This window comes from Microcaecilia unicolor, chromosome 2 (genome assembly GCF_901765095.1).
Source record: "Microcaecilia unicolor chromosome 2, aMicUni1.1, whole genome shotgun sequence".
Lineage (NCBI taxonomy): Eukaryota > Metazoa > Chordata > Amphibia > Gymnophiona > Siphonopidae > Microcaecilia > Microcaecilia unicolor.
The window spans coordinates 150,727,469-150,742,999 of record NC_044032.1 but is presented as its reverse complement, the minus strand read 5'-3'; the positions used below and the strand labels follow the sequence as shown (position 1 = coordinate 150,742,999).

Below are 15,531 nucleotides of genomic sequence, written 5' to 3'. Positions count from 1 at the left end.
CGCATGCGCGGTGCGCGCAGGCGCGCGAGGGCTAGCAAAGGACTTTGCTAGGAAGATTCCGATTGGAGGGGCTGCCGTGGACGTCACCCATCAGTGAGAACAATCAGCCTGCTGTCCTCGGAGAATACCTTCTACAGGTATGTAGCATTCGCTATAAAACAAAGCATAGAAAAGAAAATAAGATGATACCTTTTTTATTGGACTAACGATATATTTTTTAATTACCTTTTGAAGGTAACCCTTCTTCAGGTCAGAAATTTGATGACACTTCAGATTAATTTGATGATACTTTGTTTTCATCAGTTTGCCTGTGAGGATGTTAAGCTGAAGAAGGCATGTGAGGAGATGATGGTCCTCTACCCTACTGTCTGTTATCCTTTAGAAGTACTTAGCTTACACTACATTCAGTCAGGTGAGTGTGTTTTGTTCTTTTTTATTATTATTAATATTTGTACCCTCCCCCCTTTTCCCCGTTTGTTTTCCTTTACCTTTGCTCTTTTTCAATGCTTGTCTGCTTTGAATATTTCTTCTCCTACAATGCCATTGGTAGTATTCTTTATTATAGTATATTATTAATTAATGTTACAGTATTTATATCCCACAATTTTCCAAATTTCTTTTGTTCAATGTGGCTTACAAAATTTAAGATAGAGACATTAGTTACATCAGGATATTCGAAGGGAGCAGGAATTGGGTTAATAGCATTCAACTTCAGTTACTGATTCTCAGGTTAAAATTTCCTAAAGAGGAACATTTTTAGATGTTTGCAGAACCCTAATCTTAGGTCTTTGGGTAGTGAGCTCCACCATCTGGTGCCTTGATTTGAAAATTCCGCAGAATACACTGACTTGTATAAAAGTTTTTGATAGCTTGGATAATGGAAGAGTCAGTTTCTTGCTTCGCTTTTTGCATTTCTCAGTGGTAATTTGATCAGGTCCTTCATGTAATCTGGAGCTGTGCCAAAAAGAATTTGATAAACCAGAGTTCATAGCTTGAATGTTATTTGTGCTTTTATTGGAAGCAAATGCAGTGTCTGTAAGAGAGGGCTGTCTCTGTCGAAGCGCAACTTTCTAAAGATTAGCCTAGCAGCTGTGTTTTGTGCTGTTTGCAGTTTTGTTAGAATTAGTTTTTTGCATCTATTGCAGTAGATGGCATGAGTAAGGACCATTGACTGCACTAGCATGTGAAAAACTTTCTAGGGAAGTATCCCTTATTATCCTTAGTTTCCACATCATTAGGAACATTTTAGATCATACGTTTGCTGCTAGTTTTTTGAAGGTTAATTTTTGGTCCACTGTAATGCCTAAAACCTTTAGTTGATTCAAGAGAGGATGTGTAGCGCTGTCTAGTAGCGCTATAGAAATGATTAGTAGTAGTAGTAGTTGTTAGTGTGATGTAACTTCTAGAAACTCTATCTTTTCTCTGTTCTGTTTTAACTTAAATGATGTCGCCCAGGACTCCATTGTGTTCACCCCTAGTTTATTTGTGTCCATGATTTCTCTCAGATTGTTGTTAAACAGAATATATATGGACACATCATCAGTATATATGAATTGGTGAAGGCCCAGTTTTGCTAGTGTTCTTGCTAGTGGTATCATCATGATAATGAACAATATGGGCAAAATTGGAGATCCTTGCAGGACTCTGCAGGTCACTTTCCAGGGAGGTGATACTTCATATCCCATTTTCACCTGGTATTAAGATCTGGATGTTAAGAATCCCTCCATTCAACTAAGCACTGACCCACCAATTCCAATTTCATCTAATAATAGTAATAAGATGGGATGGTCTACCATGTTGAAGGCTGAAGGCATATCAAATTGAAGGAGTAGGATCTTTTATCTATACTTATGAAATACCTAAGGTTTGCAGTAAGTGTTGTTAGAACTGTTTTGGTGCTAAACTGCAGCGTGAAGCCCGATTCCAAGTCATGAAGTATGGAAAATTGACACAGGTCACTAGTTGCTTTACAACAGGTCCTTCCATGACTTTGGTCATGAGAGGAATCGATGCTACTGGTCTATAGTTTTTTTACATCATCTTTGTGGTTTTTTTTGGGATGGGTGCCAGTATAATATTGTTCTTCTCTGTTGGATAGAGAACGTTTGCCAGCATGAATGATGTGTAGATTGTGAATTCTGTGATGAAAGTAGTAGGGGCTTCATTCATTATATAGTTTGGACAAGCGTTCATCATGCAATATGCCGTAGAGAATTTTATTAGTGTTATTTCAGACTTCCTTTGGTGTGGATTTCTCAAATGGTGTCCATACTCTATCAGCAATGGCCGCCTCTTGGTAGTCGTTGAGTAGTTCAGTTCTTCTATGTAAGTTTCTATTTCATTGTTCTTCTCCATGAATCCCTTCCTTAGGCCAATTATTGTATTCTCAAAGTATTTAGCAAGCTCTTCTGCAGTTGGAGGATTGCCATTCTTCAAGATCAATGACTTGAGTGTCTTAACAAGCTATTTACCAGCCTGTACAGTTTGACATCTCTATAATCGGTTCCAATTTGTGTGCCATAAAATTGGAATTTATGTTGTCTCAATTTGCTTTTGTAATGTTGATCTTCTTCCATATGGATTTTTTTTTTCTCCACTTTCGTTCCTATCTTTTACATGCCCTTTTCATCTCTCCTAGTTTGTTGTTCAACCAGGGTGCTACCTTCTGCTTGTTGTTCTTCATTTTTGTTCATTGGAGCTATTTCATCTAATACTCTCTGCATTTATCCACCTATATGGGTATAAAGCTCACAGACTCAGCATTCATAGACCATTGGTCACTGTACGTCTTTGACCATTGCTGTGTGCCATTCACCTTGCCTTGTGTTGTGTAGTAACTGGAGACCTTCTCATGTTTAATTGTGATCTCTTTCCATTTAAGGGTTAAGGTCATCAAAACGTCTTCTCAGTTAATGTCCACTAGATTTATGGTTTGAGTTTCTTCAAGTCTGTATGCTATCATGTCCATCTCAATAACAGACTATGGACTTTTCCTCCAGAAACTTATCCAAGCCTTTTTTAAACCTAGATACACTAACTGCTGTTACCACATCTTACAGTGTCTACTTTGTTTACTGCTGATCTGGCTTTAATCTAGCATTCTTCTGCTATGTTATTACAGTATATTTTGGTTAGTTGTTGTTTGCCTGTGGCATAATTTCTGTACCCTTTTCTCATGCCCCAGGAGCCCTGCAGTCCCAGTGGGTTTATGTCTCGGTTCTCATTCTCCATTTTAATTTTGGAGGAAGTGTCTTTTGGGCATCATCTTGATTGGACGAGAACAGGCATCCACTTCCCTTCTCTGAGTGTTAAGGTTCAGGGCTCAAATCACCAGTAATAAGAATAGCAGCAACTAATGTTTAAGAAATAGGACTTCTGCCATTATTGCTCACGAAGTTGTGTACAATGGGGCATGCATGCCTCTTTGGCGTTACGCCTTAGGAACGGCACATATTTAAATCCCTTGGAGTGAGGTCAGCTGCCTGTGACCCAGAAGGGGCGCAGGTCTTCTCAGGTGCATATTACTAATGTTTTTTTATGGCTGTCACTTTCTACAAGTTCGGCAAGGATTATGATAAGCAGAGCCCTTACAACTTACTGTGCAAGCCGTGGCAACTCTGAAAGGTTAGCAGCCTGGCACAGCTGAGCAGGCCGTTGGCTTCATCAGTATTGGGGTGCCTGACTTACTCTCTTTCATTTATTTAATTTGTTTATTAGGATTTATGTAGCGCCTTTTTGAAGGAATTCACTCAAGTTGGTGTATAGCAAGAATAAGTCAAACATAGTCAATAGACAAATACTGCAGTAAAAATATTCAAATAACACAAGGTGTAGTTTAATATGCCACATTACAATGTCAACACAATACACCGTAAAACATTTTAATAGCATAGAGTGTGAGCAAATTTGAAACATATATATAGAGAAGATAGAATAACAGGAGTTGGAAAATAAGGGGGGCTAATTTAAAGAAAATTGCATGCAAATCTCAGCTAGGCTAGAAGTGGATAAGCAAGTCCTGCTGCAGTATGTGCAGCCAGTGTCACACCTTGTATATATGTATGAGACTAGCAAGCTAGTTCTTCCATTAAAGACCTGGGTGAAGAGCCAAACTTTCACCTGCTTCCTGAAGTAGAGATAGTCTTGTGTGAAGCAAAGCCTGTCAGGGAGTGCATTCCAGTGTGTGTGGGCTACTCCGTAGAAGGCTCACTAGTGGGTATCACATCGCATGATGTCTTTGGAGAGGATGTGATTATAGATACTCTTTGGTAGGACCTTGGAGATGTGTAGCAGGAGATCTTGTTCTTCAAGTACCTTGAAGATCAGACAAAGTTTTAAATTTAGCCCTGTATTATACTGGTAGCCAGTGAAGGTTTTGCCAAAGTCTTCTAATAGTCTTGCCGCAGCATTCTGAATGAATTGGAGATGGTGCAAACCCTAATGCTGCCCTGGTAGCAGGAGAAGTAAGTGGCACCAACTTATTCTGTTCTCTTCTTCTCCCCCCCCCCCCACCCCAACTGCAGCAGATTAGACTTAATAAAGTCTAGTATAGGAGCTACACATCAGAAGTCGACACTTTTTAATAAGTGTGATCCTGCTTACCATGGAAGGGGGTAGAACCGGATAAGCTGGGGCTGCTTGATCTTTCTGCCACTGGTATGGTATTAAGGAAGATATGTCGTTCTCCCTGCTGCTGCTGAATCTACCTGCCTACTCAGCAGTGCCAGCCCACCCTCTCACTCAGAGCCAAATGTGGAGGATTGTGATTCTTGGGGAGCTAGAAAGCAGGGTCTGGTGAGAATGTAGGGAGAGCTTTGAAAGGGAAGAGAGATGAGAATATTGAGAGATGGGACAGGAGCAAGAGGAGGAGAATGTCATGAGAATCTTCAGAGTGTTCTGTACTGTGTATGTCTTGTTCTGCTACAGAAATAGTAGTAATAGGTGGAGAGGATACAGGGGCAGTGTTTTGTGGGTGGAGGGGTGTTGTTGAAGAGAACCTTTAAGTTTGGACAGGGTACATGGGGAGAGCTCTCTGAACCTGGGATGGGAAGGAAGGGCCTCCTTCCCTTCATTCTAACCTGAAGGCTAAGGGATGCAGAGTAGGGTAGAGAGTAGGGGTGAGGCCAAGGAGAAGTGGAGAGAGAGAGGAGCAGGGATGGAGAATCATTGGCTAGGAAAAAGTGGAGAGCATATCCTGGATAGGAAGGGGAGGGAAAGGGGCTAATTATTGTGTGTTAGGGAACTGGTGATGAGCGTGAGGTTATCCTGGAGTTGGGTGGAAAAATCCCAAGGTAGTGATGGAAGAGGATGCCTAAGAGAATGAGAACAGAGGAATGCATAAAAGCAGAAGAATGCTGAAAAAAAAGTAAGGAAGAGAAAGTATTAATTTATTGTCTCTTAAAGAAAGACAGAAGGGAAAGAAAACAGAAAAAAAGAGATTAGGGAGAAGACAAACAAGGAACAGAGAAAAGACCAGAGAATGAGAGACACTGAACATGAAAGTCAAGCCAGAGATACCAAATATTAGAAAATATTTATACAATAGGTATTTTTCTGTCCTGGATGGGCTGTTAAGCTCAGTTTGTACCTGAGGCAGTGGAGGGTTAAGTGATTTGCTCAAGATCACAAGGAACCACAATGAAATTTGAACCTGGCTCCCCTAGTTCTCAGCCCAATGCTCTAACCATTAGGTTACTTCTCCACCTGATAAACGAATATTAATAATACAACAGTATAAAATGTTCCAGACCCAAGGGAATGGGTTTTGTTTAAATCCAGTATGACAAAAATTGTACTGGCTTTGGAGTCCTAATTTATTGAGATTGCCTCTTGAAGTTTATTTGGAAACCACTGTGTTGAAGGTAAAAAAGGTGGTATAAGTAGGGGGAGTTGTCTTAGACTCCCATTTAACAATAATTCCCCAAGTAAGTTTGTTTGTTCCACTTTGGAAAATGTATAGTTGAATCTTCTCCCTACATTCCTTCCCGTGAACTCCGCTCACTGGACAAATCTCTCTTGTCGTCCCCCTTCTCCTCTACTGCTAACTCCAGGCTTCGTTCCTTTTCTCTCGCGGCACCTTATGCCTGGAATCGACTTCCTGGACCTATACGTCTAGCTCCATCTCTACCTGTTTTCAAATCCATGCTGAAAACCCACCTTTTCACTGCTGCTTTTGACTCCTAGCCTCTACTCATTTGCCCTCCCTTGTTCCTTCCTTCCTTCTCACCCATTACTTCCCTCATCCGTAACTGTCTTGTCTGTCTGTATTATTTAGATTGTAAGCTCTTTTGAGCAGGGACTGTCTCTTTGTGTCAGGTGTTCAGCGCTGCGTGCGTCTGGTAGCTCTATACAAATGCTAATGCTAATAATAATATAATAAGTATGGGCATTGAGTACTGTGATCAATTATTTTATTACCTCCCATCTTGATTATTGTAATTCTCTGTTAATAGGTTTCCATAAATGCCAATTGGTACAAAATACAGTGGCCCATAGCCAGGTGGTTAGTGTAAGGGCTCACAACCAGGGAATCCTGCTGCTGCTCCTTGTGATCTTGGGCAAGTCAGCTAATCCTCCAGTACTTGAGGTACAAACTTATACTAAACTGCGCTAAAAGGGGGCCATGCACTGTGATTTCCGTGTGGGTTTCTTTGTGCGCTGTGGACACTTTTAGCATGGCTGTAAAATGGCCGCATTTCTATATTTTCTATTAATGGCTAGGCCTAATTTCCAAATTAGTGCATGAGCCCTTACCGACACCTATTTAGTAGGCGAAAAAGGCTCATGTGCTAACCACGCGCTAATCGATTGGAGTGAAGCAATGTAGCCCCTCAAACATGCTCACAGCGCTAAAAAATAGTTTGTACTTTTTAGTGCCGGGAAAGCGTGTGCAGATGCCTGAACTACTGCCAGGCACCTGAGCGCTCCCTGCGGTAGTGTATTTGGCGTACAGGAAGCACGTATTAGTGCTTATTGACGCTTAGTAAAAGGACCTCTTAGATTGTAAGCCCTCAGGGGAGAGGGAAATACCAAGAGGGGCATAATCAAATGGGGCGCCCAGTTTTCCTGAGGGACGTCTTCACAGGACGTCCCCGCAAAGGGGCGGGAAAACCCATATTATCGAAACAAGATGGGCGGCCATCTTTCGTTTTGTTAATACGGTCGGGGACGCCCAAATCTCAACATTTAAGTCGACCTTAGAGATGGTTGACATAAATGTTGAGATGGTCATCCCCGGTTTTCGGCGATAATGGAAACTGAGGACGCCCATCTCAAAAACGACCAAATCCAACTCATTTGGTCTTGGGAGGAGCCAGCATTCATAGTGCACTGGTCCCCCTGACATGCCAGGACACCAACCGGGCACCCTAGGGGGCACTGCAGTGGACTAACTGATGCACTAACTGAACGGAAAAAGCCCTTCCCTTACTGATCCCTTAGCGATTCGGAAAGGAACGGGCATGCATGAAGGAAATCGATTGCAAATAAGCTGCTCGCTGTTAGCTCGTTTGCACACGATTTCCTTCCTAAGGAGGGAAAGCCAGTGCAGAGCAGCCATGCATTACGCGTGGCTGCTCTGCGTATGCCAAAGACGGCTTCATGCAGTCAGACACGCTGTGTGTATAGTAGCTGTCTGCAACCTTAAAAAAACATGTCCAGGTGAAAACGTCCAAGTGCTCGTCAGGGACGTGTTTTATTTTTTGAGTATGGGTGAAGGACGTTCAAGTGTTAGGCGCCTTCGCTATGCCTCACTCCCTGCGACGGGCAGTTGCGGATGTCCAAAATGTGGATGTTTCTGTGAGAAGGACGTTCATGCCTTTGCTATGCCTCCGACACCCCCTTTATGTATTTATTTATTTGGATTTTGGATCACAAGAAGCAGCAGTGGGATTTGAACTGGCCACCTCTGGATTGCAAGACCAGTGCTGTAACCATTAGGCCACTCCTCCACTCCATTCCCTTGAAATTTGGTAGTCCCTGTTGGGGAGGGGCAGTTCAGGACGTCCAAAATGTTTGAAAGAAGGATGTCCACGTCTTCGCTATGCCTTCGCTGACACACACACACCTCCGCCCCCAGGGACCTGCATACTGCTGCGAAGGACCTCAGTATGATATTTGAGGCTGGCAAAAAAAGTTTTTAAAGTTGTTTTTTTCAGGGTGATCATATGGTCAGTTCGGGCACCTTTTTGAGGCTTGGTCGTAAGAAAAAATGGACCAAGTAAAGTCGGCCAAGTGCTCGTCAGGGACGCCCTTCTTTTTTCCATTATCGCTCGAGGACGCCCGCCTGTTAGGCACGCCCCAGTCCCGCCTTCACTACTCCGACACCCACCCCCCCCCCGAGAACTTTGGTCACCCCCGCGTTGGGAAGCAGTTGGGGACGTCCAAAATTGGCTTTTGATTATGCCGATTAGGGCGACCCTGAGAGAAGGACGCCCATCTCCTGATTTGTGTCGAAAGATGGGCGCCCTTCTCTTTCGAAAATAAGCCTGCAAGTGTACCAGAACGTAGCTCACCTTGAGCTAGTAACAAAGATGTCAGCTAATTCCAAATATATTTATATTACCTCTCTGTTGAAATCATTACATTGGCTGGCAATAGTGTAGCGTAGAGTTTAATATTCTCTTTCTGATTCTTTAAAAATAGAAGGCATGGTGCCATAATATTTATCTCAACGTATTCAGAGAATATGTTCCAAGGCAGACTTTGCAATTATCACAGAGGCTGTTGGTGAATCCTTCAGGCCTTTGGTTGCTGGAGACAAGTCTGAAGGTGTAATTTTTTTTATGTTCTCTGTTAATTTTATTTGCATTTATTCAATTTATACTTTTAATACTGCCTCCTTGTGCTTTCTTTTTTTTGATCCCTCTGTTTTTTTGTTAATGGCAGGATATCTAGGAAACAAATATTGCTTTATAAAAAGAACACTCTTACCCACCTCAGGTTTGCTGAAGAACATCTGGATGACCATAAGTCGCCTTGAATAATGTTCTCTGGGCAGATGAGAATAAGTTAACTTTTCAGTTACAATAACACATTCTTTTTTCAAAAATCAAACACTGCTTTCCAAAGTCTGTCCTTCTTTGTTAAACTGTACAGCGCTGCGTAACCCTAGTAGCGCTCTAGAAATGTTAAGTAGTAGTAGTAGTAGTAGTAGTAGTAAGAACATCATCCTGACTGTCAAATATGATGGTGAAGGGTCATGGCATGGGACTGCTTTGCTACGTCAGGACTTGAACAGCATGCTAGCATTGGTAGAACCATGAATTTTGCTTTATATCAAAATTCTAGAGGAGCGTTCCAGGCCATTTTATATGACCTGAAGCTGAGCTGAATGTGAGTCATGCAGCAAGTCAAGTTACTTCAGAATGGCTGGAGAAGAGATTTGTTACATTTGGATAAGTCAATTGACAGTTCAACTCAACCATATTAAAATGTTGTGGGAAGACCTGATACATACTCTTTATATAAAGAAACCTTCAAATATCATAGAGATGAAAACTTCTGTAATGAACGGGCCAGAATTCCACAAGGGCAGTGTGAGACTGATCAAGTTACAGGAAATGCTTAGTTGGAGTTATTACTGATCAATAGGTGCCATCAGTTACTGAATGTAGAGTTGACCTACATTCATACAAGGATATGTAGAGTCTGCTTTACATAGAAATAGAGATTAGAATTGAGATGTCCAGGTTGGGATGTGCTCAGCCATGGTGGTATTTTAGAAAAGGTTCTTTATCGGCATGATGGATCCATCTATATACCTACAGAAATGCACATGTCCTAGTACATGCAGTGGGAGCATTAGTATTTAATCATGTTTTGAGTATAAATTGTGCTCAAATACATACTATATATATATTAGGAAGTTCATAAACCTTTCATAAAGTGATCAGAAAAGGTTTATGATCACTTTATGATTTTGTCTCATTGCTCATGAATCAAAGGAGATTCCGTTACCTAGAGAATGAATTCTCCATCTAATAGAACATTTTTGTGCTTTATTATATTGATGCCATTTGATCTAAAAGTTAAGGTATGGACACTTAGGATGAAACTGTTTTGGCTTAACCATAAATGTCAGTATATTAGGGCATCATTGATCATTGTACAATATAGCAACAGATATCAGTCACATTTGAATTTTCTAGCAATGGGTGGTCTGTGAGGAAGGATGAGAATAAATTGGTTGATTGTAATCCACTCTATATGGCTGTTTGATTGAAAATGGTGGGCTATAAAAGCTTTCAATTAAATTCAGTTGCAGATCAGTGCTCAATATTGTAAAAACAAAGAAATGTGTGCTGCTTACTGGATGTTTGTGATTGAGCATCTGTGCTTAAAACAGAATAAATATTCTCAAAAATTGGCATAAAGGATGAGTAATTAAACACAAGGGGATATAATATTAATCACCAGAGTACAGTTAATCCAACAAATTGTCTTAAGGTACTCCAGACATTTTTTTAAATTTCCACATACATTTTATTGTATCAAATTCCACCTACAATAAAATGTATGTAGAAATAAAAAAAAAACAAAAACGTCTGCAGTACCTTAAGACAATTTGTTTTATAAAGGATGAGAAGCCTAATGGTTAGAACAGGTGGCTGAGAACTAGCGAATCCAGGATTCAAATCCCACTGTTGCATCTTGTGATCATGGGCAAGTCCCTAACCCTCCATTGTTTCATGCACATACTTAAGATTTTAAGTTCAACCAAAGACAAGTACATATTTCTGTACCTGAATGTAACTTATCTTGAACTCTACTGGAAAAGGTGTGAGGTCAATTAAAATCACTCTATTTTTGATGTTTAGAATTTTTTTTTATATTAAAAACAAACAAACAACCCTTTGTTGAGCTGTTTCTGGTTCCTTTTTGTAGGCTGTTGTAGTGAGGAGGCTGTTCACTGCTATGGCAAGCTCATGGAGATGGATTCAGGAAGTGGTCCGGGACTCATTGGCTTGGGTGTTAAAGCTCTGCATGACAAGCAATACAAGGAAGCTGCACAGCATCTCTCTGCTGGTAAGTTAGTGGCACAAAGATGCACAGACTTAAGGTGCCACTCCAGACATATGATAAAATTAAGTACATAAGTATGGCCATACTGGGACAGACCAAAGGTCCATCAAGCCCAGCATCCTGTTTCCAACAGTGGCCAATCCAGGTCACAAATAAGTACAAAACATTTTATACTGCTTATCCCAGAAAGAGTGGATTTTCCCCAAGTCCAATTTAATAATGGTTTCTGATATCAGACTGTGTGAGAGGTATGCCGGCTCATAAGTGACACACTTTAAAAACAAGGGGGCCCCTTTTACAAAGGCGCACCAAAAGGTGGCCTGTGGTTGTGTGGGCACGTGTATTGGATGTGTGCTGGACTATTTCTCCATCACATCTGGATAAAAGGGTTTTTTTTTTTGGGGGGGGGGGCAGGAAATGGATGTGAGGCAAAATTTTAAACCAGTATGCGTCTATTTACGGCCTCAACCCTTAACTCCACCCATTGGCTTAGTGGTAAGGGCTCATGTGTTACCTGCACAGTAACCATCCAGCATGCGCCCACTGCTGATTACTGCTGGGAAAATAGAAAATTGTTTTCTACCGCGGGTTGTTGGCACATGCCAAACTTGGAATTACTGCCAGGCGCACATGTTAGCCAAACGGTAATGCCGATTTGATGTGCGCTGCATGCGCATAGACCCTTACTTGCCTTTGTAAAAGGGCCCCTAGAAGAAGTATCTTACAGATAATATGGTGAGAAATGGGCAACCAATGGCCATTCTTCAGGTGAGGAGTTATATGATTATATTTTCTTAATAATTCTAATTGACATATTTTAGATTATTTGCATACGACGAGCACTAGGCTTGGTAGGAGAAAGAGGTGGGATGGGAAGTATGGAACTACTAACAGTATGTTGAACACAGTATGAAAGTGCTGTTAAGTAGTTACCAGTAATTAGTGGCTTCTCTACTGGCAGGCCTGGACCTGGAAGAGCCTATTGGAGCCTATGTTAGGCCGTGTTTAATGCTGGTGATTTTGTAATACTGTAATGTGGATTTTGGTGGTTTGTTCATAGTACATCTATAGTTACTGTAGTAAGCATTTAATGTGTGTAACTATTGGAATGAGATACCCAGAATAGTTTATTGTAATTTACTGGTTAACAAAAAGTACTATTAATCTACTGTTCTTTTTTTTTTTTTTTTTTTAAAGAAAGAATACTTTATTTAGCAAAGTTAGCATTCTGAGTTTTACAGTCCACCCACCTTCCTTTTTATGAGTTGTGCTTTCATTTTTTCACATCACTATTGGAGGGGAGCAGAAATGCTTGATCCCAATGGCTTTAAGGCTACGTAGAAGTTAATAAACTTGCAGAAAGTGATAGAGCATACAACAATGTTCCTAATCATGTAATGTATCATTCCACCTATCAGTGTCGCAATGCAAGAACAGTAATTACAGATAAGTATTTATACTTATACTTGTGTGTTGAATTTCCCTAGGGTTGCACCACACCAGCACATGTACATTGGCATGGTGTTACTTGGCACAGGCCCAGCTGAAAATGCATCAGTATGAAGATGTGATCTTGTCCAGCAATCAAGGTATTTGAATTCCATAGTTCATTGTCTGGAAGGAACAGTAGTTTTTAACAATTGCTTCTTAGCCTTGAGTACTAAATTACATGTGTGTCAGAAGAAGGAAGATCAGGAAAAAGTAATTTATGTTTCATCAGAGTCCAAACTATGTATAAAATTGTATTTCTTATATAGAAGGCTGCATGAATGGTAGATGGATATCAATGTCAGCTAGCTGTCTAATGAATTTTCAAACACCTTCATTTATGTGCAAGTATATTCCACATCTAACTTTAGGCAGGTGTGTAAGTTTATAATTCACATGTGCAGTTTGATTTCAGAAGTCCAGAAATTAATTCTAATACATAGAGGGGGTCTTTTACTAAAGCTTAGCACGAGTTATAAGCTCTGTCGAGCAGGGACTGTCTCTTCATGTTCAAGTGTACAGCGCTGCGTATATCTAGTAGCGCTATAGAAATGATAAGTAGTAGTAGAGTTATCTGCAGCAGGGCCCATTTTATTCCTATGGGCCTTGCTGCAGATAACTCATGCTAAGCTTTAGTAAAAGACCCCCTGACTGTCTAAACATAATATCATTTGATTCTGCCTTGAGTGTTTAAAAAAAAAATACAATAGGAAATTAATTTGACTGGGAAGATATTTTTTACATCAGAGCAGGGCTTAATGTTTAACAAAAATTTCCACCAATTATAAGTAAAAAAAAAAATATATATATATATATTGCATAGATTACTAAAGATGGTTTTAAGTTCCTCAAGTCGTTTCTATTTCTACACAGCTTCTACCATGAACATTTAACATAAGAAAGTGCAGAAATCTTAAGCGTTTGATTTGTGATATGTTGTAATTTTTTTATTGCTTTTATTTCGCCTATATCAGGGGCTGTGGCATTATGAACATAAAGATTTATCAAAACTCACTTTTTGCATCATATTAGGAACCTCCGTTACCATGGTACAATGCAGTAAAAGTCCGACAATCATTTTCAGACTAAATGACTGTTGTGCTTGTAATTTCTTTAACCTTGTGTAGATCATTGAGTTCCTAAGTTCTGTGATATTGGTATGCCACATATAGAAATTTCTTTCAACCTTTTAAGTAGGAAATATCCCTTCACTTCTGGTAATTTAAATAAGTATACAAGCACTCGGTTTCTTGGAGATTTTATATTTACAGACTGTTTGTCATCATTCATATAAAGGTATTGTGAGCGAACCAGCCAGCGTGTTTTATTGTAAAACATCTATGAGAAAGACTATATGCGTGTAAAATGTTTTTGTCATCAGTTTGGTGTTCTATTTAGCTGTAAAATAAACCACAGAAATTGGCAGTTGTTTTTTTTCTTCCCTTCAAAGGAATTCTCTGTTTAAAGAATGTGCTGTGGCAGTTTATGCTTAAAGGATTATTTGCTACTGGAACTGATGCAGAATTAGCTTGACTGCATTATGAAGAAATATTTGGGCCATTATAAAGCCTTTATAATAAATAAAAAATCATTAGTGATCACTTTTCCTATCACATCCTGGCCTTACTTACCTTCTTTAGAAGCTGCAATGTTATGAAGTTTGCATTTATGATAGTGACTAGACTGCAAACCAGTAAACTAGGATTCAGTTCCCCCTTTTTCCACTGATATTTCTTGTGACCTTCAGCAAGTTACTTCATCTCCTGTTGCCTCAGGGACCTGATCTTAAGCTCTTTGAGAAAGGGATTTGTATTTGAAAAAAAAGGTAAACCACCTTGAGCTATAAATGGAAAGGTAGTTTAGAAATACAAAATATTTCTATTGAAAAAAAAAGGTTTAGAAAAATAATTTGATTAGGATCTAATGTTTGCTTTCCACCTCTTTTCTAGCTCTTCATTCAATACCACAATTAAATGCGTTTGGTGACGCTCTCCAACGGAGGAACCTTGCACTTCAATTGAAAGCAGAAGCTTTGATCAAACTTGAGAGTGGCAGCTCTGCAGAAGAGGCTATTAATTGTCTTGAGCAGGTATTCACTTTCCCTAGAAGGAACACTTTGTTTTTCTTTATTTTAAAAATATTAAAAATATATATATTTTCCGTATTTTTTTTTTTTACTTTCCCTTTCTAGTTTTCCAATGTAGAATTTGTGTAAAGTGATGCAGCTGCCTTGTGAATTTACAAACCTTTGGCAGGTATTTACTGCACTGTCTTCATAATTTATATTCAATGTACTACTAGACAGCAGGCAAAACCAGATCAACATGCATATGAGGAGTGGCCTAGTGGTTAGGGTGGTGGATTCTGGTCCTGGGGAACTGAGTTTGATTCCCACTTCAGGCACGGGCAGGTCCTTGTGACTCTGGGCAAGTCACTTAACCCTCCATTGCCCCAGGTACAAATAAGTACCTGTATATGTAAGCCGCATTGAGCCTGCCATGAGTGGGAAAGCGCGGGGTACAAATGTAACAATCTACTACATTTCTTTGAAGGGGTGAACAAACATTTGGATAAAGGTGAGCCGGTTGATATTGTGTATCTGAAGTTTCAGAAGGCGTTTGACAAAGTACCTCATGAAAGACTCCAGAGGAAATTGGAGAGTCATGGGATAGGAGGTAGTGTTCTATTGTGGATTAAAAACTGGTTAAAAGATAGAAAACAGAGAGTTGGGTTAAATGGTCAGTATTCTCAATGGAGAAGTGTAGTTAGTGGGGTTCCCCAGGGGTCTGTGCTGGGACTGCTGCTTTTTAACATATTTATAAATGATCTAGAGATGGGAGTAACTAGTGAGGTAATTAAATTTGCTGATGACACAAAGTTATTCAAAGTCGTTAAATTGCGGGAGGATTGTGAAAAATTATAAGAGGACCTTATGAGACTGGGAGACTGGGCATCTAAATGGCAGATGACGTTTAATGTGAGCAAGTGCAAAGTGATGTATGTGGGAATGAATTATAGCTA

At 40.0% G+C, this 15,531-nt stretch overlaps 1 protein-coding gene across 3 annotated transcripts in view; it reads left to right on the top strand.

Moving 5' to 3' along the window:
* TTC37 (tetratricopeptide repeat domain 37) overlaps positions 1-15,531 on the top strand; it is a 234,110-nt gene that overhangs the window by 49,743 nt on the left and 168,836 nt on the right. For all 3 annotated transcript variants that reach the window (XM_030193398.1, XM_030193400.1, XM_030193399.1), the window contains exons 8-11: positions 304-412; positions 10,885-11,025; positions 12,510-12,611; positions 14,460-14,599. In XM_030193398.1, coding sequence (XP_030049258.1) covers positions 304-412; positions 10,885-11,025; positions 12,510-12,611; positions 14,460-14,599 — 492 coding nt within the window. The remainder of the gene's footprint in view (positions 1-303; positions 413-10,884; positions 11,026-12,509; positions 12,612-14,459; positions 14,600-15,531) is intronic.